The sequence below is a fragment of the Rhinolophus ferrumequinum genome, chromosome 21, assembly GCF_004115265.2.
Source record: "Rhinolophus ferrumequinum isolate MPI-CBG mRhiFer1 chromosome 21, mRhiFer1_v1.p, whole genome shotgun sequence".
Lineage (NCBI taxonomy): Eukaryota > Metazoa > Chordata > Mammalia > Chiroptera > Rhinolophidae > Rhinolophus > Rhinolophus ferrumequinum.
Window position 1 is genome coordinate 15,886,215 of NC_046304.1, and position 24,900 is coordinate 15,911,114.

Consider the following 24,900-nt stretch of genomic DNA (forward strand, 5'->3'; position numbering starts at 1 on the left):
TTTTATATAAACTTTAGAATAAGCTTGTCTTTAGGTACAAACAAACTTTGCTGAGATTTTGGTAGTTATTGCATTAAGCCTATAGAGATCTATGTGGGGAGAACTGCTATCTCTACAATGTTGAGTCTTCCAATCCATGAACATGGTAAGTCTCTCCAGTTATTCTGATTTCTTTCATCAGCATTTTTTAATTTTCAGCATAGGGATCCTATACATATTTTGTTAGTTCTATACTTAAGTATTTCATTTTATTTGGCATTATTGTGAATGGTATTGTATTTTAAGTTTTGGTTTCCACATAGTTGGTATCTCAGAGCTTTTGTGTGGTTGGAGTAGTCTGAGGTTTTCGTGTTCATAGCAAAGGAGAACGGAGCGATTGGAGTTTGAAGCCTGAATCGCAGGGATTTGAAAGCTAGGTATAAAAACTGTGGATACAAGAGCAGTCAGTCTCGAATTCAAATTCCAGCTCTTACACCTCCTGGCTCTGTGACCTTGTGCAAGTCATTTAACTTCTCTGAGTCTGTTTCCTCAACTCTCAGAAAGGGAGAATAATACTCCTTTGCAAATCATTTGTAAAGCTTTAAGATAATATATAAATGTTTTGTGCCTAACGCAGGTCTCAGTATATCTTGATCATTTCTGGCCACAGTAGAATCATGGTGTTTATGGTTAAGATTCACAAATGAGAGAGGCAAGTATACCTACTGTTATAAACAACAAACGTTTCTTGAACCCCTTCATGGTGCTAATTTTCAAGGACATGAAGCCTTGACATAGCTCTTTTCCTTAAGGGGCTTATAATTTTGTTGGGAAACATGTTACATGTATAAAAATTCCAGGACAAGGTTATCACTTGTTAAGTTCCAAATGCATGGGGTAGACAGTGGGTACATCAAAGAACTTTCTCTTCCTGGGTTTTGTTTGCCCTTTTGTACCCTGTTTAGTGAGGTGGCTTCTGGATGTTGTTGATGAGAGAATGTGTGAGGGTGGGAGGGGGTGTGTACAGCTTTAGGGGAAGGGAGTCATGTGGGAATATGTAATTAATTTTTATACTTTCCCCAGTAAACCATCGACCCTTTTTATGATGTCATGAGGGATTCCTTAATTTTGCAGCTGCTTCCTGATTACGTCAGAGAGGAGCCTCTCACCCCACAGCCTGGAGCTGCACTCATACAAGAATTGGAAACAAATGAAGTGCTGAATATCTAATGGCTTCCACAGGGAGAGCCAGTTCAGACTTCCCAGGCCTCCTTATGCAAGGTCTTCCTCAAGTATTTCTGACCCCCTGAAGTGTCTTTGTTCTGGAAAGACAGGACTGGCCCTGAGCCAAGTGGGCAGGAGCCTGGGGACTCCTTGATGCATACCTCCCTCCCTCCAGGTGTTCTGCAGTCCCAAATTTCTGCCCATTTCCTGAATCTTGTTTGGTGGGTGTTATCCTTCTGGAGGTCTCAGGATGCTGTGCAACCTGCTGAGATTAGCAGTGAGAGTCTTTGACCTGTTCCAGTTCACCCCTTACTTCCCCCACCTCATCTCCACCTTCTTTTGATTTTCTTTCTGTGACCTTTCTGACATCTGTGCACTCCTTTCCCATCCTTCTTCCACCTCTTGTAAGAAAGATGTTACATTTATTTGCTATTCTAAGCTTTATGAAATACTCTACATATAATTTCTCTTAATTCAAACAAGTTCATGCCCTCTTAGCTTCCCACCTGGTCTCCCTCCCTGCTACCTTTTTCTAGTTACCCTAATCTGCCCTAAATGCTTTAACTGGATTAATCTTCATGAAATCCCTCTGCTTCATTCAGAAACCTTGAGCCGAGTGCCTTCCTCACTGCCTGTCCAGTCAGGTCTGTCTCCTTGCCGTGGCACCACAGTCCCCGTACAGAGCAGGCTGAGCACAGTGCTTGCCATCAGGGAACAGGTTTGGTGTGTCCCCACCTGCTGCCTCCTGAGTACACACAGTCAGTCGCTCCTTTATCCTGCCCATGCCGTCATTACCTTAGGCGGCCCTGCTCAGAAGTGCTCTCTTTCACGAAACCTCTGCTAGACACTAGCTGGAAATGGTTTCCTCTCCCTCTGGTGACAGAAAGCATCTTCCTTCCATCTTCCTTATGGCATGTAAGGCATTGTCATGAATTACAGTTATTTGGGTATCTACTCTTTCTGTCTTCCTCATTCGATTATCATCTTCTCATGGACAGGATCCTATTTTCCTTTATATCCTCCACAGTCGGGCACTCAAATAAATATTTCTGGAAATAATGGGAGTGATTACTTTGTTAGGAGGTTGGCATTTCCTTTGCTCCACATCTGCCCACTAAAAGTTAGAGTTTTACAATCCTAGAAAATCCAAAGGGAGTAGCAGGCATGACAGTAGGGACTCTTAGGGAAGAGGCGTTGCACTTCACGTGCCTGTGTCTTGTCTCAGCTGTACCCTGCTTGGGGGTATGTCGTGGCTTGCCTTCCACTCAGCCTGTGTTCTGCCTTTGTGCACAATTTGTTTGGGAGTATTGGTGCTTGATTCTTCTGACTCATTTATTCTCCTCAGGGAAGGAAATTATGTCCTGACGGCATGGGCATCTCTGTTTTTGCTCTGAGTTTTTGTCTGGTTCCTGTACAATGACTCCCTCCTCCACCTTCTCTTCAGCCAGCAACTGCCACAGAGCACTCTGGCTCACACAGCAGCAGTCAAAAGACCTCTCACTGCCCACTTCCTGTAGACAAGGAGGTCCGGGTGGGCTGCTCAGGAGCTGTGCCAGCCCTGTGTCTGACTGGTGACTGACTCATGAGAAAAGCAGTCTTATGTCTGAACGATAAGAGCCAACAAATCGCCTCCAGGTGGTGTTAGTTTGGAGGTGACTGACCATTCATTTCCTCCCTGTGGGAGGAGCCGGTGGGGAGGGAATCAGTGAATAAGTGGTCTTGCCTGCATTTTTCTCCAGCTATTAGTGAAGCAGCCAGGCAAATAGTTGGTTCTCTCTGCTGGAATGACTGGAGGACCCCAGTGCCCTCTGAATCCCTTCTGCTGCTGTCAGGGTATCAGACTTATGTGTCATCCATCCTGTGTCTTCCCTTCATTACTCTTCTCCTCTTGCCAGGAAGCTGGCTGTGTGCACCGGGGAACTCTGCTTGTTCCATTACTGCCAGATGTGTGTGTGTGTGTGTGTGTGTGTGTGTGTGCGTGTGCGTGTGTGTGTATTTTTTTTTTCTTTTTTTGACCAGCCGGACCTCATCCCTACTGATACTGATTTCCTCCAAATCTCTCCCTGACCCAGGAGTTGATCAGAAGCGATGGTTCTGAACCATTGTCCCTTGGCTGGGCTTAAAGTGTCCAAGCAGGTGGGCCTGCCTCTCCCCTCCTCTTCCCTCTCCACCCCTCCTGCCTCACTCCCATTTCCTGCAGGAGGATGCTTTGCCATCCTGGAGCCGTCAAGCACAGCTTTGCTTTGGCAGCACCGTCGCACACACACTGGTGGGAGAGGGGACGTGTTTATCACTTTTCCTGGAGATTATCTGTTTAAGCACTTCTCTGACAGTTACAATAACAAGGGCAGTGTGTTGTGTTTCCCAGCAGAAGGACACTTGCTGTTGAAAGATGTATAGCACTAATTAGAAATACATAACATCCGGCCACATGGCAGCCTTCTCCCGGCCGCTCCATTTCCTGATTTCATACAACTTTGACGACAGTTGGTTTATGTTTTCCATGAATATGTTCTCAGAAAAATGAGAAAGTCTCCCTGTTACATAGGAGCAAGAAGAGTATTTCAGCCTGAGCAGGTATTTGGCCGCAGGAATAGTGGGAGCCGTGGTCACCTGCCCATCTGAGAGCATGTGGGAAAGGGCAAAACCAAGTTCAGACCTCAGGTGACTTTCTTGGTAAGAAATATTTCCATCTGACTTCCGTAGCCAGAACCATCCCCCTAAACCCTTGAGCAAACCTGCTTTTGGAAAGAAGGGGAAAGGCTGTCTCACAATGTTAATGAGTTCCTCAGCTCACGTCAGGCTCCTGCTACCTGACACAAAGCCAGAGGAACCCAGGCAAATACCAAGGCAAACAATGCTTTTTCCTCCCCCACCCACATCATTTGTTGGCCTGGCCCAGCCCTACTCCAGGGATATATATGGGCATTCATCAGACTGGGCCCCGTTTCCTAGGTCTAGCCCCAAAGTGGGTGGACTCTGGGAACCTGGATACTGTTTTCCTATTTACTTGTAAAAAGTGAATACTTTTCAAAGAATGGCATCATATGGCTTCTAGCCCACAGAAGCACGGGTGAGGGGAAGAGCATCTCCTGAAGCTACCATAGCACTTAAGATATTTCTTACTGGAGGCACTGGGTCTGTGTTGCCATGGTTACGTGGTTAAATAACTATTTTTTTTCACCTGACTGAAATGTCCCACAGTTGTAGGGACCCTGATTTATTTGTAGCCATGTTCTCCACAGTACCCAGCACAGGGTTGCACATTGTAGATGCACAGTATATGCTTGTGGTACCGTGGAGCCGTGGAGAAGGGCAGGCCTTCCAGACAGGACTCCATATGAAGTGGTCATTCAGAGGGCTGTCTGAAACCTAGGTGTTCTGACCCCCACAGAGCTGAGGTGTTGCCACCCACTTGATCGGAGCAGTAAAACTTAGTGGTTTGTACCTCCTCATCAGTCGAACCAGACACCCATCAGGGAGTGCTCTCAGGCCCTTCTGAGAAGGGGAGAGGTGGAAAAAGGGCTGAGGTGATCTAACCATGGCCAAGAACCAGCCGTCATGAAGCCGCCTCTCAGCTGCTGCTCTGAGAGGCCACTGAGCTCTTCTAGACCTAACAGCAAAGAGGCGCCAGTTGTTCCCCCACCTGGTCCCCAGACCTTATTGCAGGAGGCTTAAAAAAGGAGCCAGGCTGGACTCCCCAGAGGCCACAGGTATCATTGTTCTTAAGCAGTTCACGCTCCTCTTTGAGCTCTAGCCCCCACTTTGAATTCTAAGAAATAGTCTAGCCTGAGATTGCTGTTTGTCACAAAAATAGAAATGGGCTTGGTGAAAGTAATTTCCCCGCCCCGTCTTGTCCAGGCTAATGAGTGTCTTATTGTAGCTTTGGGCTTCTCGATATACCAGTCTCTTGGAGCAAGCACCCATTTCTTCTCAGGGCCTTCTGTATGCAGGTAACTCCTACCTGCCTAATTGGTGAGGGGACACCAGTGTGTACTCAGTGTGTCACCCACCAGGATGTAGCCTCCACTTGTCCTATCAGAGCCTCCTCTGTCCCAGACTTATTCCTTCATTGCAGGCTGTGTTGCCAGTTAGGCAGGCTGCTGGCACTGCGTGGCAGGGGCCGGGGCTGAGTCGGGATGGTACAGACAGTGGTGCCGCCTATCGAAGGGGTGGAGGAGAGATGTTGGCAACTTTTCTTGGGATGATTTACACATCTTCCCTTTCCTACTTTCCATCCTCCTTCCTCTTGGTTCTTAGATGCTTGTTTTCTGTCTCTAACAGAGTTTCAGGGCCTTACCAGAAGAATGAGAGTGGTGATCTATTCTAATCACATGGATTGTTACCACTTCCTTACTGCCTGCCGCAGTTGAGTTGGAGAGTTAGAGAGTGACATTCGGAACCTGTGGGCATCTGGAAGGCTGGTGGGAAAGCCACAATAGAAGATGCTATTCACATGTCGGGACCTTCTGAGCAGTAGCCTGCTCCTTCTCACTCCCATGGCTTTCTAAAGTGGTTTGGGGCTGGCTTTGTATACTCCAATCATGTTTGCGCCTGTGGTGAAGACGGTTAGGAATAAATGTGGTTGTGTAGTATCTCCTGGAGTAGAGACTTCAGTTAGGCCCATTGACAAAACGAGTGTCAGTGGAGACTGAGGGAAGAGGGCTCCCCCTTGACTATCAAGGTTAAAATGCAGTCAGGGACAGAGAGCACAACATGTGGCTAATTATCCTTTTAACACTTAGAGATTTGAGAGTTCTCCTGTATTACAGAGGGAATTAACAGATTAGCTGCTGCCAGAGTAAGTGAGCCTGGCCCCTGATTTCATCTCCTGCGTGTATTGGGTGTCTCCTCCTTTGAGGCTGCAGGTTGGACGGCTGCCTTCTATTTGTCACTGACTCCTCTCGTCTGGAGGAAGTGGCTCCCAGGGAGGGGCACTGACAAGGAGAAGGTGAGGCAGCGGTTTCGGGGTGCACATGTAGCTTTTGCCAAATAAGAGCTCTGGCTAGCACCACGGTCGGTCCTTTCACTGACCTGCAGCCAGAAGGAAGTTAGCCAGGCTGAGAAAGTGAGGAGGCAGGGGTGCTAGTATTGGAAGCCAGATTCATTGCTTAGCCCGAGGAGAAAGAATTTGTGAAAATAAACACTAACACGATTAAGTGCTTATTGTGTACCATGCACTGTCCTATATAAAAGTAACTCATGCAGTGAAAATAGATTATTTGTAAGTGTCATATGTGTTCTCCTAGGAGAGGAACATAGAGGAGGTTAGGGTGGAACCAAAGGTTGGTGATTCAAGAAGATACTCTTACATTTGTATTTTTCTGTTCTTAATTGGTGATTGTACTCCTGCTATCTATACATTAGAGAGACTGAATTAATTAAATATGAGTTCTTGTTACTATGGCTTTACATTATCAGTAGCTAACTAAAACAGAGAGCCTGCAGCTCCAGCTCAGACAGCACACCTTGGAGTAATTGGTGCTGCGGAAGTGATGTGATGCAGAATGTACACAGTTGATCCCTCTAATAATGTTACCATATACCAGGCATCGTGGTAAGTGCTGTGCGTGCATTACTGTATTTGGCCTTACACCTATCCTTCGAGAGAGGGAATGTTACTCCCCACAGTCTAAAGTGAGGAAAAGGAGCTCAGTGAAGTGACCAAGGGTGTGACTCAGTGAGGCCAGGAAGAGTAGCCCTGGGCCCCCCAGCGTACTGATGCAGTTTCATTTGCCTCTCCTCAGACTGCTTCTCGGAGGAGTGTCGCTCTGTGATCCAAGAGCAAGCCGCAGCCCTGGGCTTGGCCATGTTTTCTCTCCTGGTGCAGCGCTGTACCCACTTACTTAAGGAGTCTGCCAAAGGTAAGCAGATGAGGGCCCCCCCTGACTGGCTGGCCTTCCAGCTGCCTCGGCCCTATCCCGACAAGCTCAGAATGTCACGCTACTCTCGGTGTCTTCATCTTCCACTCTCCATTCTTCCACTTCCCAATCTACCCTCTTCCTTTGGTCCACCTAACTAATCCCACCTCCTCTTGCAGTCTGATTACCTCTGGGGCCCTCTTTCCTCCTTGTGAAACTATTCCTTCCCTCTTTTCTCCTTTCGTAGTTAGCATTTCCACTGTACCTATGAGCTGCTGCGTGTTCCTGCCACTTTTAAAAAACAGAAAAATGAGTTTCCCTTTTTGTTCATCATGGATGTTTTGGTTTCTCCCCTCTGGATACCCCCATTTGTCTGGTACCTGGTGGGTGTTATAACCACTGTGGACCAGCTGTCTTTGGAGACTCACTGGACCAGAGCAGGAGCTATTTTGATCCATTGGGTTGAGCAGTGTCCTGTATCCTTCAAGGCTGCCCTTAGAATTCCAAGACTGATTGCTGAGCCGTGTAAGGCAGGGCTGGGCTGAAGATTGCACCTTCCTTTCAGCTCCTGGATCAGTATTGGTGAATAGTGAAGGCCCTCTTCATCCTCTTGCCACATCAGCTTTGTGAATGCCTCCAGCCTCTGCAGCTGCCTTTTTGGGGAGGGAGGGTGGCGGTAACTTTTAATTTTGAAACAATTTCAAATTTATAGAAAAGTTAGGAGAACTATACAAAGAACTCTTACGTACCCTTCACCCAGATTCCCCATGTTAATATTTGACCATATTTGATTCAAATTGTCTCTCTTTTTATACACACACTAGACTTACACTTACTATTTTACTTCTGAACCATTTGATTGTTAAGTTGCGTACATGGTAGCCCTTTAGCCCCAGATACTTGACTCTGTATTTCCTAATAACAAGGACATTCTCTTACATGACACTACAGTTATCAAATTCAGGAAACCAACACTGATAATTGTACTATTATTGAATCTACAGACCTTATTCAGTTTGTACCAATTGTCCTAAACAAGATGTTTTTGTCTGGTCTAGGATCCACTCCAGGATCATACTTTGCATTTAGATGTCACGTCTCTTTAGTCTCCTTCAATCTGGAGTGGTTTCTCCATCTTTCTTTGTGCTTTACGACCTTGACATTTTTAAGTGTACAGACCATTTATTTTGTAGAATGTCCCACAATTTGGGTTTCTCTGATCAATTTCCTCATGATTAAATTCAGGTTATACAGCTGTGGCAGGAACTCTGGTGCCATCTCAGTACTGTGTGGAAGGCAAGCTAAAAGGGGTTGCTAGAGGCCAGAGTAGCAACTTCAGCCAGGCCACAGGTGGAGCAGAAACAGCTGTCTGCAGGGGCAGACCCAGTGCACTGGTTCTCTCTTTGTCCTGCTTTTCAGAATCCTCTTAGGTGCTGGCACTTGTCCTTCGCTTCTGGGCCCAGCTTTCCTGTCGACTTGGTCTCCCTTCCCTCAGAGCTTGCTGCCGTCCCAGCGCCCCAGGCCTCACTCGGGGGCCACAGCAGACATAGGCCCAGTTCTCACCCTTTGCCTCTGCAGCTCAGCTGTCCTCTCCTGAGGACGGGGATGACCAAGATGACATCAAGGTGTCTTCCTTCGTCCCGGACCTGAAGGAACTGCTCCCCAGTGTGAAAGTCTGGTCAGACTGGATGCTCGGCTACCCACACACCTGGAATCCTCCGCCCACATCCCTGGACCTGCCCTCACAGTGAGTCAGCTGCTCATTCCTTCAGCACTGCCGGCTGGCCTTGGCCCTCCTGCGTTCCCACAGCTCCCCTCCCCGTCCTCCTCTTCATTTCCTCTCCTCCACAGCCCCTTGTTTCTCTCTTCCCTCCTCATTTGAACTTTGTTTTTCCCCTTCTCTGAACACCTTCCTTGTCCCTTGATGTTGAAGGTTATTTTTGCCTGTTCTCTGGTTTGTTCCTCCTCCTCTCTCAAGTCTCTCTTTCTCTCCCTAGCGGCTCTGTTTTGTTCTTTTTTCTCGCTCTTGTTCTCTCATTCACTTATATTGTTCATGTTCACTGTTTCTGCACTGCCTTTTGGCTCTGGATGTGTATTAATGTGTGTGAGAGAGACTTTGTCTGTTTCTCTCCCCCCAAAACCCCTAAAACTTGTGGTTTATCTCTATGCATCTTTCAAGCTACTTCTCTCTGCTTCTCGTGCTGTCTTGCGCCCTCTGTCTCCTTGCCTTCCTCCCTCCCACGACATTGTGGTGTGTGGGGAGTGGGGAGCTCATGCACCTCTTTCCTCATTTGCTTCTTTCCCTGTCTCGGTGTCTCTGTGTTTCAGTGTGGTGTCTGTCCAAGCATTTGTTGGTGTGGCGTGTGTTGGGCTAGGTTACTGGTGTGTATGCCTGGGCGTATCTATGTAGATCTGTTTGCGTGTTTGTATGACTTTTTTCTTTCTTTTTTTAATCATGGTAAAAATATATATATAACAAAATTTGCCATCTTACGCATTTTTAAGTGTACAGTTCAGTGGCACTTTACATTCACATTGTTGCACAACCACATAACGGCTGTTTCTTGTGTGTATCTGTGGTGCACTGTATCTGTGTGTATGCTTATTTGGGTCTGGTTGTCTCTGTGTGTCTGTCTGTATTTGAGTGTGAGGGTCTGTGTTTCTGTCTCTGGGGGTCTGTCCACCGAAGGGTCTTTCATTGGACCTGTCCATGCCTGTCGTGTATGTGTCCATAGGCTGTGTTCATATCTGTCTCTGTCATTGACTGTGTGTGGGGTTCATGTGTCCCCATGAGGGGTCTGTTGCAATGTGTATCTGTGTCTCTATGTCTCTGTGCCCGTATCCATGTCTGTCTGTGTCTGTGATGCTAGGCCCATGTCAGCCCATGTCTGCTTTGGTCCTTTCCATGTCTCTGTGTGTGTCTGTGTCCTGTGGGAGTGTATGTTTGTATGTGTGCCTGAATGTCTATGTCCAAGACCGCCTGTGTCTGTGTTTGTCCATGACTGAGTCTCTCATTTGGAGGGGGGACTTCTGTGTGTGAGGGTCTGCCTGTACCCACCTGCCTCTCCCTGCTGCACCTGTGTCTCTTGCCTGCCTCACCTGTTGCCTTCTTGCCTCTGCCTACCCCTCCTGCCTGTCCCTGCCTGCCTGCCTCTGTCTGCCTCTGCTCTGTTTGTGTGTGTCTATACCAGGGAACGGCAAACTATGGCCCGTGAGCCACGAATGGTTTACATGTTTTTAATGGTCGGGGAAAAACATTTTAAAAAGAATATTTCATTACTTGTGGAAGTGATATGAAAGTCCGATTTCGGTGTTCGTGAAGTCGCGTTGGAACAGTCATACTTATTTGTTCGTGCTTTGTTTGTGGTTGCTTTCACACTGCACCAGCAGAGAGGAGTCATAGTGGCGATAGAGACCTTATGGTCTACAAAGCTAAATATTTACTGTTTAGCCCATTACAGAAAAAGTTTGCCAACTCCTGATCTATATCCATGTTTCCATGTGTCCCATTCTTCTCTGTGTTAGTGTCACAGTGTGTGTGTTCGTGTTTGCACAGTAGTGTCTTAATGTATTTGCATGTAGGTGCCCCTTTCTGGTCAATTCTGTTGACTGTTCAACTCTCTCCCTCCCTCTTCCTTTTGCTCTCTCTCTTCCTATCTCCGTCTCTCTCTTGGATTCTCTGTGTCTCTCTGTCTTTGTCTCTCTGCTTCTCCTTTCCTTCTCCTTTTCTCCCTTCCCTCCCTCTTTCATTCTCTGTATTGTGGTCTCTGGCAGGTGTAGTGCACTCAGAGCTCCTTTCGGCTCTGTGTTGGGTATATGTACGTGTGTTTGGTAACAAGCATCCATACCCAGCATCTCATCGTTCTTCTCTAGTGCTCCTCTGGGAGGGGGAAAACACTGGAGAATACAGTATGAAGACCTAGGCTCCTGCAGACGGCACTTCTCGGGAGTGCGGAGGGGTGCTTCTCTGGGCTGGGGGCTAGTCATGTGAGCTCTGGACTTGGGAGTGCCCCACAGAGGGAATGTTACAGCAGAGATTTCTGGCCAGCAATTACTGAGCTTTCTTGTTCGTCACCCCAAGATGTGCCCCTGGACTGTTTGGCCTTCTTTCCCTATGTCCCCCTCCCCCCGGCTCTAACTCGAACCGTGTGAGAGATGCTCACAGCATCAAACAGTTCTCTGCATCCTCCTCTGTAAACCCTCCTAGGTTTCCAAAATGCACTCCAGGCTGAGGCCTGATGAGCCAGGGTTGAGCCCTGAGTAGGCAGCTGGGGCCACACAAAGGAACTGACAGATCTTCTGGCTAGGAGTCAGCTGTTTCCCACCATGTTCCCCAAAGAGTTAACATGTACAGCTTCAAACTTTTCAGGCCGTTAATCTATAATGCCAACTAGGCGATTTGCAGTTTTGGAAGAAAAATGACAAAGAAAGGCTCAGCTCTCCAAATATCTGAAGCCACTGCTTCTGAGCATGTGCGAGAATCACTGAGTGTTCTTCCCTTCCTTTCAGGGGGTGGGGAGGCAGAGCATCTGTCCCTGGAGCTTGGGCTTTCCCTGGGTCACCTCACCACCACAAGTCCCTTAGATACGGTCCATCCAGCCCCTGTTTACCCATATCCCGGGCCACCAGGCCTGTTAACGCTCTTCTGCAGCCGTCTCCCTTCATCCCGCCTCCCTCCCTTGCTCCCTTTGGCTTTTGTTTGGCTGAAGAAATGGAAAGCTCACACAGGAAGTGCTGGGCCTCATTTGCTCGAGGTGCTGAGTCTGATTTCTCTTTGGATGCTGTAGCAAATGGCCCGTTGCCGGCTTATGCGAGCTGCTGCCCATCTTTGGGCAAGGGCTCAATCAGCAGCTGGGCACGTGGTCCCGCGCTACAGCCATCCCCAGCTGGGCTTCACCTCCTGGGCTACAGAGAGGCAGAGGGGGTTGGGACTCTTGAGTCAAATTTGCTTTGTCTTTTTAGACTTCTTCATGGGGGAAGGAAATCTGACCAAATAGTATATTGAATCCAATTGCCCAGTAAACAAGTTTCTATAGCTGTGGGCACCACTTACTCTCTGATGAAGCCTGGACGAGAGAAGTCAATGTGGTAGAGAATCGAGTTCCCTTCTGAGCTGTCCCTCTTTGCCATCAGGAACAGCATCTGGTTGTCTCTGGAATGCAAGTTTAAGCATAAAGGAGGGGCTTTACTGTCCTGGGGCCTGACCACAAGGCATGGTGGTTTGAGGGCTGGTGCCACTGTTGGACAGAGCAAACCTAACCTGACCACCACTGAGGGTAGTTCTACCTCATAGCTTTCAGATCCAAGCACTGGAAAAGAGGAATATGAATTTATCTCCCTCCTTTCTAGTGTCTCATGTAGCTGCCTAGCACTTACTGAGTAAATAACTATGGTTGAAAGATTGGCAAGGTGTGGTGGTTCTGTGGGTTTCAAGTTGCATCTTATGCCTACTGATCTTTCATATATTGGAGCCTTTTCTTTAAGGCCATAAGGAATCACATACTACAGATAGTGCTGTAGGTGTCAGAATAGTAATCCCTCTGACACTCTCAAGGTCCTTGTGCGATCTTCATTTTGGAGGGTTTAGGAAGGTCTCTCAGGAGAGGAGGAAGGAAGTGGCTTCCACTTAGCGCCTCTACTTTGTGTGCTTTCGTTAGTCTTTGCCTGCGTTTGTTCTCTGTGAAGACAGATTCCTCAGTGCTCCTAAGACAAGGTGGCCAGATAGCCTGCTTCTCCTCCAGAAACCCCCACCCCCAGATTGTCTCCCTGACACACTCGGACCCTTATTTAATCTTCTCCCTGTCTCTAGTTTGTTACCTCCCTTCCTTGTACAGTTCGAGAGTCATTTCACAGCATCCCCTCGTTTCCTAGGGGAATTCCAGCGCTCACCCTCAGTCTCCTTGGTTCTCTCCTCTTGCCCACATTCCTCTTCTTTCTGGTCAGGTCTGCTTTTCTTTGGCAAGAGCCACTTAGGCACGTGTGCGACACTTGGGCTGACGTGACAGAACATCACTGACACTGCAGAGTGATGGGGGCAGGATTTCAGGGCCATTTGTGCCTTCCCACACGATGGTACTTAGTAAGTATTGTGTGCGGGGTCAACATGTAAGTAGGTTAACTTCCCATGTGTACCTGTTAGGAGCTGTAATGAGATGGCTTTCTATCCCAGGAGATTTTGGTACAGAGGATTGTAGCAGGGTGTGGAAAGTTGCCTTGGGCCACTGTAAGAGACAGTGTCAAGTGCTTTGGTCTATTTAGAACAGACCACAGTGTTTGGAGGGGCCACCTACTTGTGGGGTGTGAGAGAGGAGGGGGGAGCACAGTTTCTGTGCCAGGCCTCCTGTTCGAAGGGAGAGGCAGCCATTCCCCACTTTACTAAGTGCGCATGAGTCAAGTTGTGAATGTCAGGTGATGGAGAGGAGCGGGGCAACAGTCTTCCAAGAGCCTAAGCGCAGTGACCCCTGGCATCCCAGGACCTTTGGCAAGGCAAGGGCAATAGGACAGCCTACCTCATTTCATAGTCTCTGCTGAAGCCAAATCTTCCCTCATCTTGATCTCTAGTTCTCAGTAAGTGAAAGAGTCAGGGGACTTTGAGAACATCCAAACCTAGCCCAGCTGTGGCAGTTGGTTTATTGCTTTCAGCTGGTACTTGAACCCAGGTCCTGGTCTTGGAGGCTTTCCCAGGTTTAATCCCCAGAGCTTTCTCTGCAGCTGTATGACACTGCGCTGACCCCGAATGAGGATAGGAAAATAGAACCAGTGCCAAGCCAGAGTCTCTTTTTCATTTGGAGTCTGGCTGTCTGCCCATGACCAGGGTTACATAATGGGAAACATAGCTGGGGCTCTGGAGAGCCCGGTTTCACCAGGCTGCCCAGACCTTCGCATTCTGATGCTATATATCTTCCTAATTGTAGCTCGGATGCATTTATCACACTGTTGGATTGGAGTACTGTAAAAAAAAAAAAAAAAAAAACTCCAGAAATTCCTGGACTTGCTGCTTTTCCATGGCTTGTCTTGTATAGTCTACAGAGCATGCTGGAAAAGACTTGTAGGGAGCCCTCTGAGGTGCTGTGACATAGGGAGACATAGGGATACGTAGGGAGTGTGCAGTAAGCTCATTTCCTCAGGGAGCCTACATGTGTTGACCCTATGGATGAGACAGCAATTCTTGAGTTAAAAAACAGCTATTTCACTCACCCTCGTAGGGCAGCTCTGAAATAACTAATCCCAGGTCTAATCGGCACCCCTTCAAGGACGCTTAATACGTCTTCCCAAAAGGGCATTTTAGGAGGTCACTAAGTAATAGTCCATCAGCACTTCCCTGAAGGAAGTGGTGGTGACTGTGGGAAGCCCCTTTGCTACCCTGGCTCCCCACCCAGTCTCCCTGGCTCCATGTTAGGGCGTCAGCACTACAGCCTGGCACCAGGGGGTTCCTCTTCCTCCAAGTGCAGAGTGTGGGGCACACGTGATTGCTCCCACGGCAGGAGCCTCTGTCCCCTCCCCACCCCTCCCACAGGACTCCTTGGGAGAGGAAGGGGTGTTGGCCTAAGGCTCCAGTCTGACCCCAGCAGGGTACAGCAGCTGACCCCAGGGAGAGTACTTTCCAGCTCTGGGCTGAGGTTATTTGGGTCCAGTGTGTGCTAAACTAAGAAGACGTGTTGGAGTGGTTACAGCTCAAAATTTAGACAGGCAGGAACCGTGAGAATCCGCACCAGGGAGGCCGCCGAGGGCTCCACTCATGCCGTGGAGATGTCGAGGTCCCCTGGGGGCTGCTCTTTCCCAAACACACAGTGCTGATGGGTTTAACACACCATAGTGATGCGACAGGATATACATATGAGTGCGGCTTGGGAGAACTGCAATCAAATGAGGCACTGACCTAGATAGAGGTCGAGGGAGGCACAGTAGAGGTACTTGAGAAACCCTGGAATGAGGTTACCGTGACCTGTTGTTAGCCATGGAGCTCCAGCCGCACCGCTGAGAACATGGAGAAGTTTATGTTCTTGGAGTGGCGTGGCTAACTGAGCTTCAGAATTTGATTTGCTCCATTGGGCAGAATTAATTTAAGTTGGGCACGCTCCCAAGGGCCCAAGTTGACCTGTTGGAGGCAGGACCATTTTTGCTATTCTGCTTACCTCCTGCAGTTTTCTCCAGTGGGGTGGGAAGTCCGCCAGGGTTGCAGTGGTCTCATTTTGGCCATTGAACCATATGTAGAGAGTTGTGGGCTCAAGTATAATGGTCCATAGGCAAAGAAGTTTTAAAAAGAGGATATGGTATATCTTAAGACCATTTCTCTTGTTGTGGCCCTTTGTCTTTTCCCTTTGTGTCTATAGTCCATGGGCTTTCTCTTTTTCAGCTTCATAGTTTCCATGCCATCTTGGCTATATTTCCAGAGCTCCTCACCCCAGGAACCAAAAGACCCAACTCGTTTCCCATCTGTACTACTTCTCTGATCTTCCATAGCTCCGAAACACAATGCAGGGCTTCTTCTCACTCAACTCTTTCCGGGTTTGTTCTGCAGCTGTGGAGTTTGAATGTTAGTGTTTAAACAAGCTGGTATTACACAGGAAATGGCCACCTCCACAGGCCCCTGCAGGCTTGTAACATGGGGTCATTGTACTTGATATTAATCACCAGTCAGCCTGTTCCCCCAGTAAAAATATGAAGGGGTGTGTGAGGGCTCAGTCTTCCTTAGACTTGCCAGAAGGATGGCCGGAGCCTTGGTTGGGCCTGAATACTCCACTCTCCAAACTGTCTCCTCCCTCGGTCCCGCCCTGGATGGAGCTTGCCGAAAGGTTCCTACCTGACCTCTTCCCTATAAAGCTGGCAGATCTGCCCTTTTTTTCTGAGTTCTAGGAAGGAGATAGATTGTTGTGGTATTACTTGCCTCACATATCTCATACCTTAATCTTTCAGAGCATCTTGTAGCTGAATAACATCTTATATGAGAAAACTCCCAAAATTACAGAAACACAGAAATCCACTGGTCCATTGGAGACCAGGGCTTCTCAGTTCCAGGGCTTCTCAGTTCCTTGGACTGAAGCTGCTTTTCTCATGCTGTTTGCAGAACTAACCCCAGCCTGAAGGGTTAATCTGATTCCCCAAGTCAATATCCCCCAAACAACCAGCAAGAGTGTGTGTTGGTTCATTTCTGTGAAATGTGTTTCCCCAGTCACCTGGGCTGGCCTGGGCTGCATTGTATCGGCCAGCAGCTGCACTGCACTCAAACTGACAGCTACATTAAACCTTGGAATTCTGAGGCAATAAAAAGTAAATTAACTCTTATTTTTTTCCTTTCCTGGTGGAGTAAGTAAATGCATGTCTGTGGGGAAGTGAGTGAGCCTTGGTCCTGAGTGCATACCTCTAACTAGCCACTGCTGGTCTGTCCCAAGCTAGGATCTGGTGTTCAGACTCCAGCCAGGGGTCTGCTTGCCTGGTGTGTGGTGTGTTCTGTGGGGTTGGGCCACTGGGTCACCCTGCAACTGCTGATCCCTGCTCACTAATCACATCACAGCTGCTAAGAGGCTCCCTTGCCACCATTCTGAGAGCCATAAACGGGCTCATTGGACGCAGTTTCATATTCTCTGGCTGCTTTGTGTCTGCTAGGTAAAGAAGGCACCCTAACTTTAAAGGGATTTTGTGGGCTCTGGGAGCTTCCCCAAAATATGACTTGGGACCAGAACAAGCCCAAGGGCCTTGCCTGAGCCCATACCACTCTGGAGGGTCTATTTAGAACCAGAGGTGGTTTGACGTTATCTGAAAAACCTTTTGGGGAGTCATTTCCCAAGCATTTGTAAAACATTAGGAGCTGTTTCAAGTTCCCCATAGCCACCAGAATTTGACGTTGAGTTCCTTGGCCCAGGCCAACCTTGAATCCTTAGTATTCAAGGGCTGCTGTAGGGTGAAGGTTGGAAGGCACTCCTAACAGGGATAAGGAACTAGAGCAGGAAAAAGCTAAGCTTTTCCTCTTCTACTCAGGAAGCCTTGTGTTCACCACAGGACTGACCTCTCAGCCCGGAGGCTGATTGGGGTAAGCCGAGGTGAGGTTGCCCAAGTTCCAGGAATTACCTCATCCTTTGCAAATATCTTAACTTTTGAGTTCAGGCATCTCACCTAGTTTTTCGGAGTACCTCTTCCTTTTAGTATTTCTTTCCTAATACTCCCCTCTTCCCCGCCTTCTGGGGAGAGTCACCATATGGGCCATGGGTGCCTAGTTAGCTGTGTTCTTGTCTGTGGTGCTGAGAGGGGAGATAACTGATGATGAAATGTGAAGTGATCTTGGGCAATCCAGAGATAACCAGAAGAAGGCAGCTACAGGATCAGAGTTCCAACACAAGACCAGTCTGAATGGATCAGGGCAGGAATGATCTATCATTGAAGCATTTTGTGTATTCCCTTGGTTCTGCTCAGTGTAGCTTTATATTTCGGAGTTGGGAACTCAGGACACATCATATGTCTTTTGGCACCAGCTGCTGTCTTAAAACTCCACACTGATGTAGGAACTCTCCTCCACCTCATGTTTGCAGTGAGTCTTCAGGTTTTGGCACAAGGTGGGTGGTAATGGGCAAAAGGCAAATGTGGGCAGGGGTCCCTAGTGGTGGCCAGCAATCTCTGGGAGGAGTCAGTTTTGGTTTATCTGAGCCTTAAGGGACAGGGGAGCATGGTAATGAGAACCACATGGTACCACATATTTCTTCATCTTGGATCCAAGATGGTAGGGGTGGGAGGATGAGAGAGGGATGTGGGGCCTCCCACTGTGGCAGCCGTGGGTAATTTTCTGCTGCCTCTCCCTGGCCGGGGATGCTGTTGCCCACACCTCCCACCCCCAACTACATCCTGAAGCAGGCTTGACCTGCACAGCACCAACCAAGGCCCCCAAGCCAAGAATTCAGCTGGGAGACTTTTCACCTTCTTCCTTCTCACTGTCGTCTTTCCTGTTTATTTTCCAAATTGCTGCTCTGCAGCCGAGCAGTGCCTGTTGGCCAGAGCTCACCAGCGCTGTGGGATCGGACTCAGGCAGTGGGCTCAAGTGGCCAGCAGGGCACTGGGGGAGGAAGTGGGGAGCTGGAAGAGCCTCCCTGTGCGTCTCCCATGGGCAGCGCTAACCTCGGAGGCGGCCCTGAGCAGCCCTATCACATCCGGTGCTTGTCTCTGCAGCCGGACCGGAGGATAAACTATCAGAGCTGTGGGGCAGTGCATCATTCCTCTTATTATTTTCTTCTCTGCAGATGGGGTCGTGGAAAGTTCAGTTCCTTTTAACCCTCGAAGTTCTGTTTATTCTACAGCTGGTAGCCTGAATGCCGCGTTTCCCATTACATCACAAAGGGGCTCAGGCAGATCTCTGCACAGAAACGTGTTGCAACTGTTTATTTTTTTCCATATTTAAACATTTCTGACAGCCAAACCCGGCTGAGCCAAAAGATGGAGCTTTGTGAATGAGTCTGGTTGTTGGTGTCTGTGCAGAGAGAGGCTTTAAAAAACTCCCGTCCCTCAGGTGATTCTTCCCAATCATGTCCTTTTTCCTGGGCAAAGCCTGTGAAGCGAGTTACTTCTGCAGTACACGTGTGTTGATTATGTGCCGTTGTGTGATTAATGGGGCTGTGTTCCGCCTGGTTCCCAGGACACTCTTGAAAACAAGATGTTTCATTTCATTGCCTTTTCCTAGCGCAGTGATTACAGTAAATAAACCAGTGCAGGCTCCTTCCACCTGGAGCCAGTCAGGGAGTCCCCACACCTCTACTCCATTTTCTCCTCCAGCATCACCTTCAGTGGTATGTCCCTTGAATGCCCTCTTTTCTGCCATCTCCCAAAGGTTCCTAGTCACCAGGAGAAACAAATTGCTTAGGTCTGAGGCCCCTCCCTAATAGATTTGACTCATGCGCAGTAACTCGTCTGGGAAGATTCCAGGATGTAGGTCATTCGTATAGCTCCCCTTGCTTCTTGCCTCTTGCCATTCCACCTCTTGAACCTAGTTGTAAAGCTTCTCTTTGTAATTCTTTTATGGGTCTCACTTTTTTTGGAGTACAGCTTAGCATCCATAGGGTACTTCCTGTTCCAAACTCCTTGGTTAGGTGGTCCTCTGGGGAAGAAAGCCAAGTCTGTAGACTTGGCAGGCTCTGGATCTGACCACAGTTTGGCTATTTGAGCTACGTATGTCCTGGGCTGGAAAAAAGAAAGCTGTAGGGATCCTTAGCGCCCACCAGAGCAGGGATCTGAACCACAGTAGATTTTTGACAAATGGTGACAGAAAAATGAACCTTCTTTTTATAATTCTCCCCTGGAGTTTGAACGGGGGAGAACTGGCCTTTGCATTTTCAAGGTTTCTTCTCAGTTCAGCCGGGACCTGGTGATACACAGTTAGGATGACCAACCATCTGTCGTTTGCCCAGGCCTGAGGTGTTTCTGGGAACGTGGGGCGTTCGGTGCTAAAACGGGGACGGTCCCAGGCAGACCAGGACGATCACCATACATCTCACCTTTCACAAGGGAGGGACAAGAGAAGGAACAGGATAGCCAAGACAGCACTGATCCGGGTTCAGCTGCTGGATGCATAGGAAGCTTGGCAGGCCGGGAATGAGGTTTTTGTTGGGTGGGTGTGTTTTCCTGCTTATATATAGGAAGAGATTTCTAAAGCATTGGGGTGGGGGGGAACCCACATGACTCTTTCCACAGCCAGACTCTTCCCTCTGGCTGTGCAAGAGGAGGGGAGATTGGCACTCGATTGCTGTCTGTGTGGCATATACTTGGCTGAACAGGAGTGGGGGAATTCTGGGAGCTGCCTCAGGCACTGGGTGTCTAGAGTGTTTGAGTAAGTGTCGCAGGCACACTATCTGGAAAGGTGACAGGACCTGCATTAGGCAACTGATTCTCTAAATTCTTTTCCCTCTCTGGTTAGGATTAAAAACTCCCCCTGATCAATTTCAACTTTGCATAGATGGACACATATTCACCAGATTGCTGCAATGGGTGCGATTTTGTATCCCAGCTTTTGGGGTCAGATTTCCTGGCAGATGCCCGCAGTAGATAACATTCGCCACAAGTACCACCCTACTCACAAGTGCTTAGTATACTTTAATTGGTCCATCTTTAGAGCTGCTCCTCTTTTCTTACCTTATTTCTCACAGGGTTGCTGTGGATGTGTGGTCGATGCTGGCTGATTTCTGTAACATACTGACTGCGGTGAATCAGTCTGAGGTGCCACTGTACAAGGACCCGGACGATGACCTCACCCTTCTCATCCTGGAAGAGGATCGGCTTCTCTCGGGCTTTGTCCCCTTGCTGGCTGCCCCTCAGGACCCCTGCTACGTGGAGAAAACCTCGGATAAGGTCAGCCCCAGGCCAAACATCACTCCCCATTCACCCTTCCTCTTAATTCTCCAGACTTTTTTATTCTTGGGAAGTTTTCTGTGCAAACGGAACATGATTAAGTCATTGAGAAGGGTGTTAAGGGAAAATATCGACCTTTTAGCCGCTGACATCTAGCTCTGTGTCCTGAAAAAAAAGCCTCTCGACTTCCTTTGGTGTGTGTGTGTGCTTGCTGGCATGTTGTATATACGATCATTTCCTCACTTGTTTAAATAGTCCAGCTTGTGTTGGCAGTGCTCTCACTCAACTCCAAATGGTTTGCATCATGCTTAAAGCACCCTCCTTCCTCCCCCCTTTCCTTCTTCCCCCCAGCCACAAAACTCTGCACTAGGAAAACAGCCAGGGCTTTTTCCCTTCTCTAAGGAGGAGAGTGATAAATAGGTGACTAGAGAGAAGCAGACACCATGTGTTAACTTACAAAAAAAGCTTTTAGGAATATGAAGCATTCCCCGCTGCCTGGTTTCTATTTTTCTTCCTCTGAGGACTGTGTTTTAACTTGAACTTTTTTCTTGTCTGTCTGTTTATAGAAAACAAAGCCCATTGCCTGTTGCCCTGGTGGGGACTGTGCAACTCTTAGTCTCTGCTTAACAGTTGGGTCTTCGGCCAGGTGCAGAGAGCAAGGCGTTTCATTCTGTCTCTCATTCCCATGCAGCGCTTGTTAGGCTGGGGAAGTAGCACCCACAGACCCTAGCCAGCAGAGTCTCCTGTGCTGAGCGGGGGAACCTTTGACTGAGCTTTCTATGGCGTTGTTAGCATCATGTCCCCTGGGAGAGAGGCTTTGGGGGAAGAGCCCACAAACGGCTTCTCGGGAGGATGTCTTTTGACCTAGATGAAGTATGTGTACAGACATGTAGGTAGATTTTTTTTTTTTAAGTCAAGTAGTAAAAGCTAAATTTCAAACATAAACAGCAAATATGAGCGATTTTATATTAAACATAAAAAGTTTAAAACTTGTTCGTAGTACACAAACTGACTAAGTTCATTGTAGACAAGTAAAAAAAAAATTTTAGGTATAATCCCTCTACCCAAAGGTAACACCACTGTTGTTTTTGCTGATCATATATAATCATATTTAACTTCTAGTATACGCATGCACTTTTTTTAACAAAACGGGGGTCATATTATACATAATATTTGTAACCTGTTTATTTTACTCAATACTTTGTAATGTAGTCTTATATGGAATCGTTGTTGATAATCACTTAGTATTCTTTTATATGCCAAATCTTTGCTTTATTGAACCAAGGGACTGTTCCCAATTTTTTGCACTATCAACAATGAAGTGATTTCTTATAGCAGAATTTTGGTATATATTCCCTTTGGATAAATTTCTGTAAGTAGGTAAAGGTTCTAGACATTGACATATCAAAAACCCATATTCTTTGGATGCACTTAATGGCTAATGGATCTTGGGAATGTGAGAGCAAGAGGGATACTCATTTATGCTTTTCCAGTGCAAGGTGGAATGAAACCTTGCTCTTCCAGTTTAAGGAGATAAGAATAGGATTAGTATGTGAGGCGGAGGACAGCTAACACAGTTTCCACTTCGTAGAAGATGTTCAGTTCAGGAGTTAGAGGAGAAAGTGGATGACCATGGCTTGAGTCAGGGCATCCTGGTTCTCTTCTTATGTGATCACAAGGTGGTCTTGACTCTTGCGGGTAGTTGTGGGAGTTGGCTTTTGGGTTAGCTGCCTTTTAGTGCAGACCAGCGAAGGAATCCTAACCAGCTTCAGATTTCCTAAACCCTGTGTTCTCATTAGCTCTCCCAGTGTCGGGGTCAGTGTAGGATACTTGTGTATGAGATAGTATATGATATGATACGTGTGTATGATAGAACATTGTATATGATAAGTATATGACCTGGCCGAGAAGAACAGAGCCCACAGCCCATGCGCTTAGCCTATGGTAGTGATTCACCGGCTACCTGGGGCAGTTACAGCTCATTGAGACTGAGGTAGGGCTCCACTTCAAGGACTATGAAATCGGTGTGCCAAATATAACATATCTAAATACAAAATCCTGAATTTCTCCCCCCACAAACCTGATCTTTCTTCAGTCTTCCCATCTTGGTAAATGGCAACTTTGACTTTTGGGTTACTCATGTCAAAATTCTTGGGGTTATTCTTGGTTCTTCTGTTTTTCTCACATCTCCATAACTAATCCATCAGCAATTTATGTCTTCTTCACTCTCAAAATAAATGCAGATACAATTCTTTCTTAATACTACACCCTAGTTCAATTCATCAAAATGCCTTCTGACTGGTTTCTCTCGTTCTTCCCTCCTCTTACTCCCCAGTCTATTTTTAGCACCGCAACTGGAATGATCTTTTTAAAACATCAATAAGATCATGTCACGTCTCTGTTCAAAACCTTCTGACGGCTGTTCCTCTCACTTAGAATAAAAGACAAAGTTTTCACAACAGCCTACAGTGCCCTCAATGACTTGACGTCACCTACACCCTCTTAACTCTCTGACCTCAGCTCCTACTGCTCTCCTTGTACCCAATAAGCTCTAGGCACATTGGCATCCTTACTGTTCCTCAAATAAGGCAAGCACTCCTACGTAAGGGTCTTTGCACTTGCTTTCCTCTCAACCGGGAACAAACACTCTGTCCCCAAGATGGCTATGTGGCTCTCTCACTCCCTTCTAAATGTCACCTTGTTAGAGAGGTGTTCCCTAGCTATCCTGTATAAGGTGTTACTTGCCTTTCATTGCCTTTTATTCTGCTTTATTCTCCACGCAGGGAAAAATTAACATCTCTTGAATATCTAGCACGTATCAGTCCCTGGACTAGCTATTTTATTTTATTAAGTCCTTACAATAAGCCTGTCAATTAGATATGAGTACTTTCATTTTTTAAAAGAGATGACTGAGGCTCAAGAGAAGAGTGAAGAATGATGAGAAACTCATTTCTCCATGACTGACCTAGAAGATTACTATGAATGTGTCAGAGGGAATCTTTAGGAACTCTTGACCTTTTAGAAATAGGAAAAAGATAGACATTTTCTCCAGTTTCTAGTGTTCACTCCTAAGAAATGTAAAATATCTCAAGGACTTGACAGTAGCAGCAACATGAGCAATTTTATTGCTGGTCAAGATTAATCACATGTTCGGTCCAGCCTTGATGATCGTTCAACAGGTAATTACTGAGAATGTCTCGCACACACGTGAGAAATCCAGACAAATAAGACAAAGATCACCCTAATTTGGGAGACAGTTTGTGGCATATATAAACGTGAGAAGAAACATAAGTTAATTTGAACCTATAATTAAGGAGGAACTCTTGAAATTTTGTTGAGTTGGTAGTATCCCCCTGAAGGCGTTGCTTAAGGGGTACTCATTTGACGTTAACATATCACTGTATTTCCCAAGCGTGTTCTATGGAACTCTAGTTTTGTAGGTTCTTAACTGTTGGGTGAAAGTTTTATGATCATATACGTTAGGATAAAGTAGTGTAAAACAGGACCTATTACTGCAGACTTCGTGGAGTTTTTTTATATAGTGTGCATTGTAAGAAGGATAGGCTTTGCAGTCTTTCCCATATTTGTTTTCACCCTTGATCTTTTTGATTTACTGTGAGTAAAATCTTGTAGGATTAGTGATCTGCCTAAAATAAACAAATCACAGTAGAAAACCCAGGCATGGGATGAGCAAAAGGTGAGAAACCAGGTTGCTATTGGGATTATCCAGAAATAAGGTAAGGAGTACAGATTCTGGTAAAAGCAATAGAGTGGAGCTGGTTACATTTTGAGAGAAACATCACAGACGTTGAAGCCAATTAGAGCCAGCCAGGGAAAAGGAAGTGATCATAGATTCATTGAGTGGCTGCTAGGCATCTAAATCCAGAGGTTAAGTAGCACACCCAAGGTCATGTCGCTAATAAGGAAGCATAAGATTAGAACCCTTGTCTGTATGACTTCAGAACCTCATGTTCTGATGAATGATTTGATGTCTAGGATTTGCTTCAACATACTCTGGAGAGGGAAGTGGGCAGATAGAAGTATAAATGAAAAGAAGGCCAAATACTGATCTTTATTAAATATTGATCGTTATTATTATTGATTAAATACTGATCATTATTACTAAATCTGAAAAATGGGTACATTGAGTTCATTATAGTATTATACTTTTGTATATGTGTGAATTGTTCATAATAACAGTTTTTAAAAGGAGTAATAAATAGCCTGAAAGCAAAACGAATAAAACTTTGTGTCCTTCCTGCCACATTATAGTACATAAGTGATTGAAAAAGTAATCAAACCATAATAATAATAAAATTAAGCTCTTGCAATCACTAATGATGTTCTAGGCACAGTGCTAAGCTGTTTACGTGCATTTTCTCATCAATACCCCAATAATCCTGTAGGCAGATAGGACAAGTCATAGAAAGGAAACTGTTTTAGAAGAAAGATAATGAGTTCATGTTGTGTCTTAGTCAATATAAAAAAAGCTTAATTAATCATCTTCAAA

At 46.8% G+C, this 24,900-nt stretch overlaps 1 protein-coding gene across 4 annotated transcripts in view; it reads left to right on the top strand.

Annotated features, from left to right (window-relative positions):
• SMG6 (SMG6 nonsense mediated mRNA decay factor) overlaps window positions 1–24,900 on the top strand; it is a 186,969-nt gene that overhangs the window by 79,697 nt on the left and 82,372 nt on the right. For all 4 annotated transcript variants that reach the window (XM_033090204.1, XM_033090207.1, XM_033090205.1 and 1 more), the window contains exons 11-13: window positions 6,951–7,067; window positions 8,643–8,811; window positions 20,189–20,390. In XM_033090204.1, the coding sequence (XP_032946095.1) occupies window positions 6,951–7,067; window positions 8,643–8,811; window positions 20,189–20,390 (488 nt within the window). The remainder of the gene's footprint in view (window positions 1–6,950; window positions 7,068–8,642; window positions 8,812–20,188; window positions 20,391–24,900) is intronic.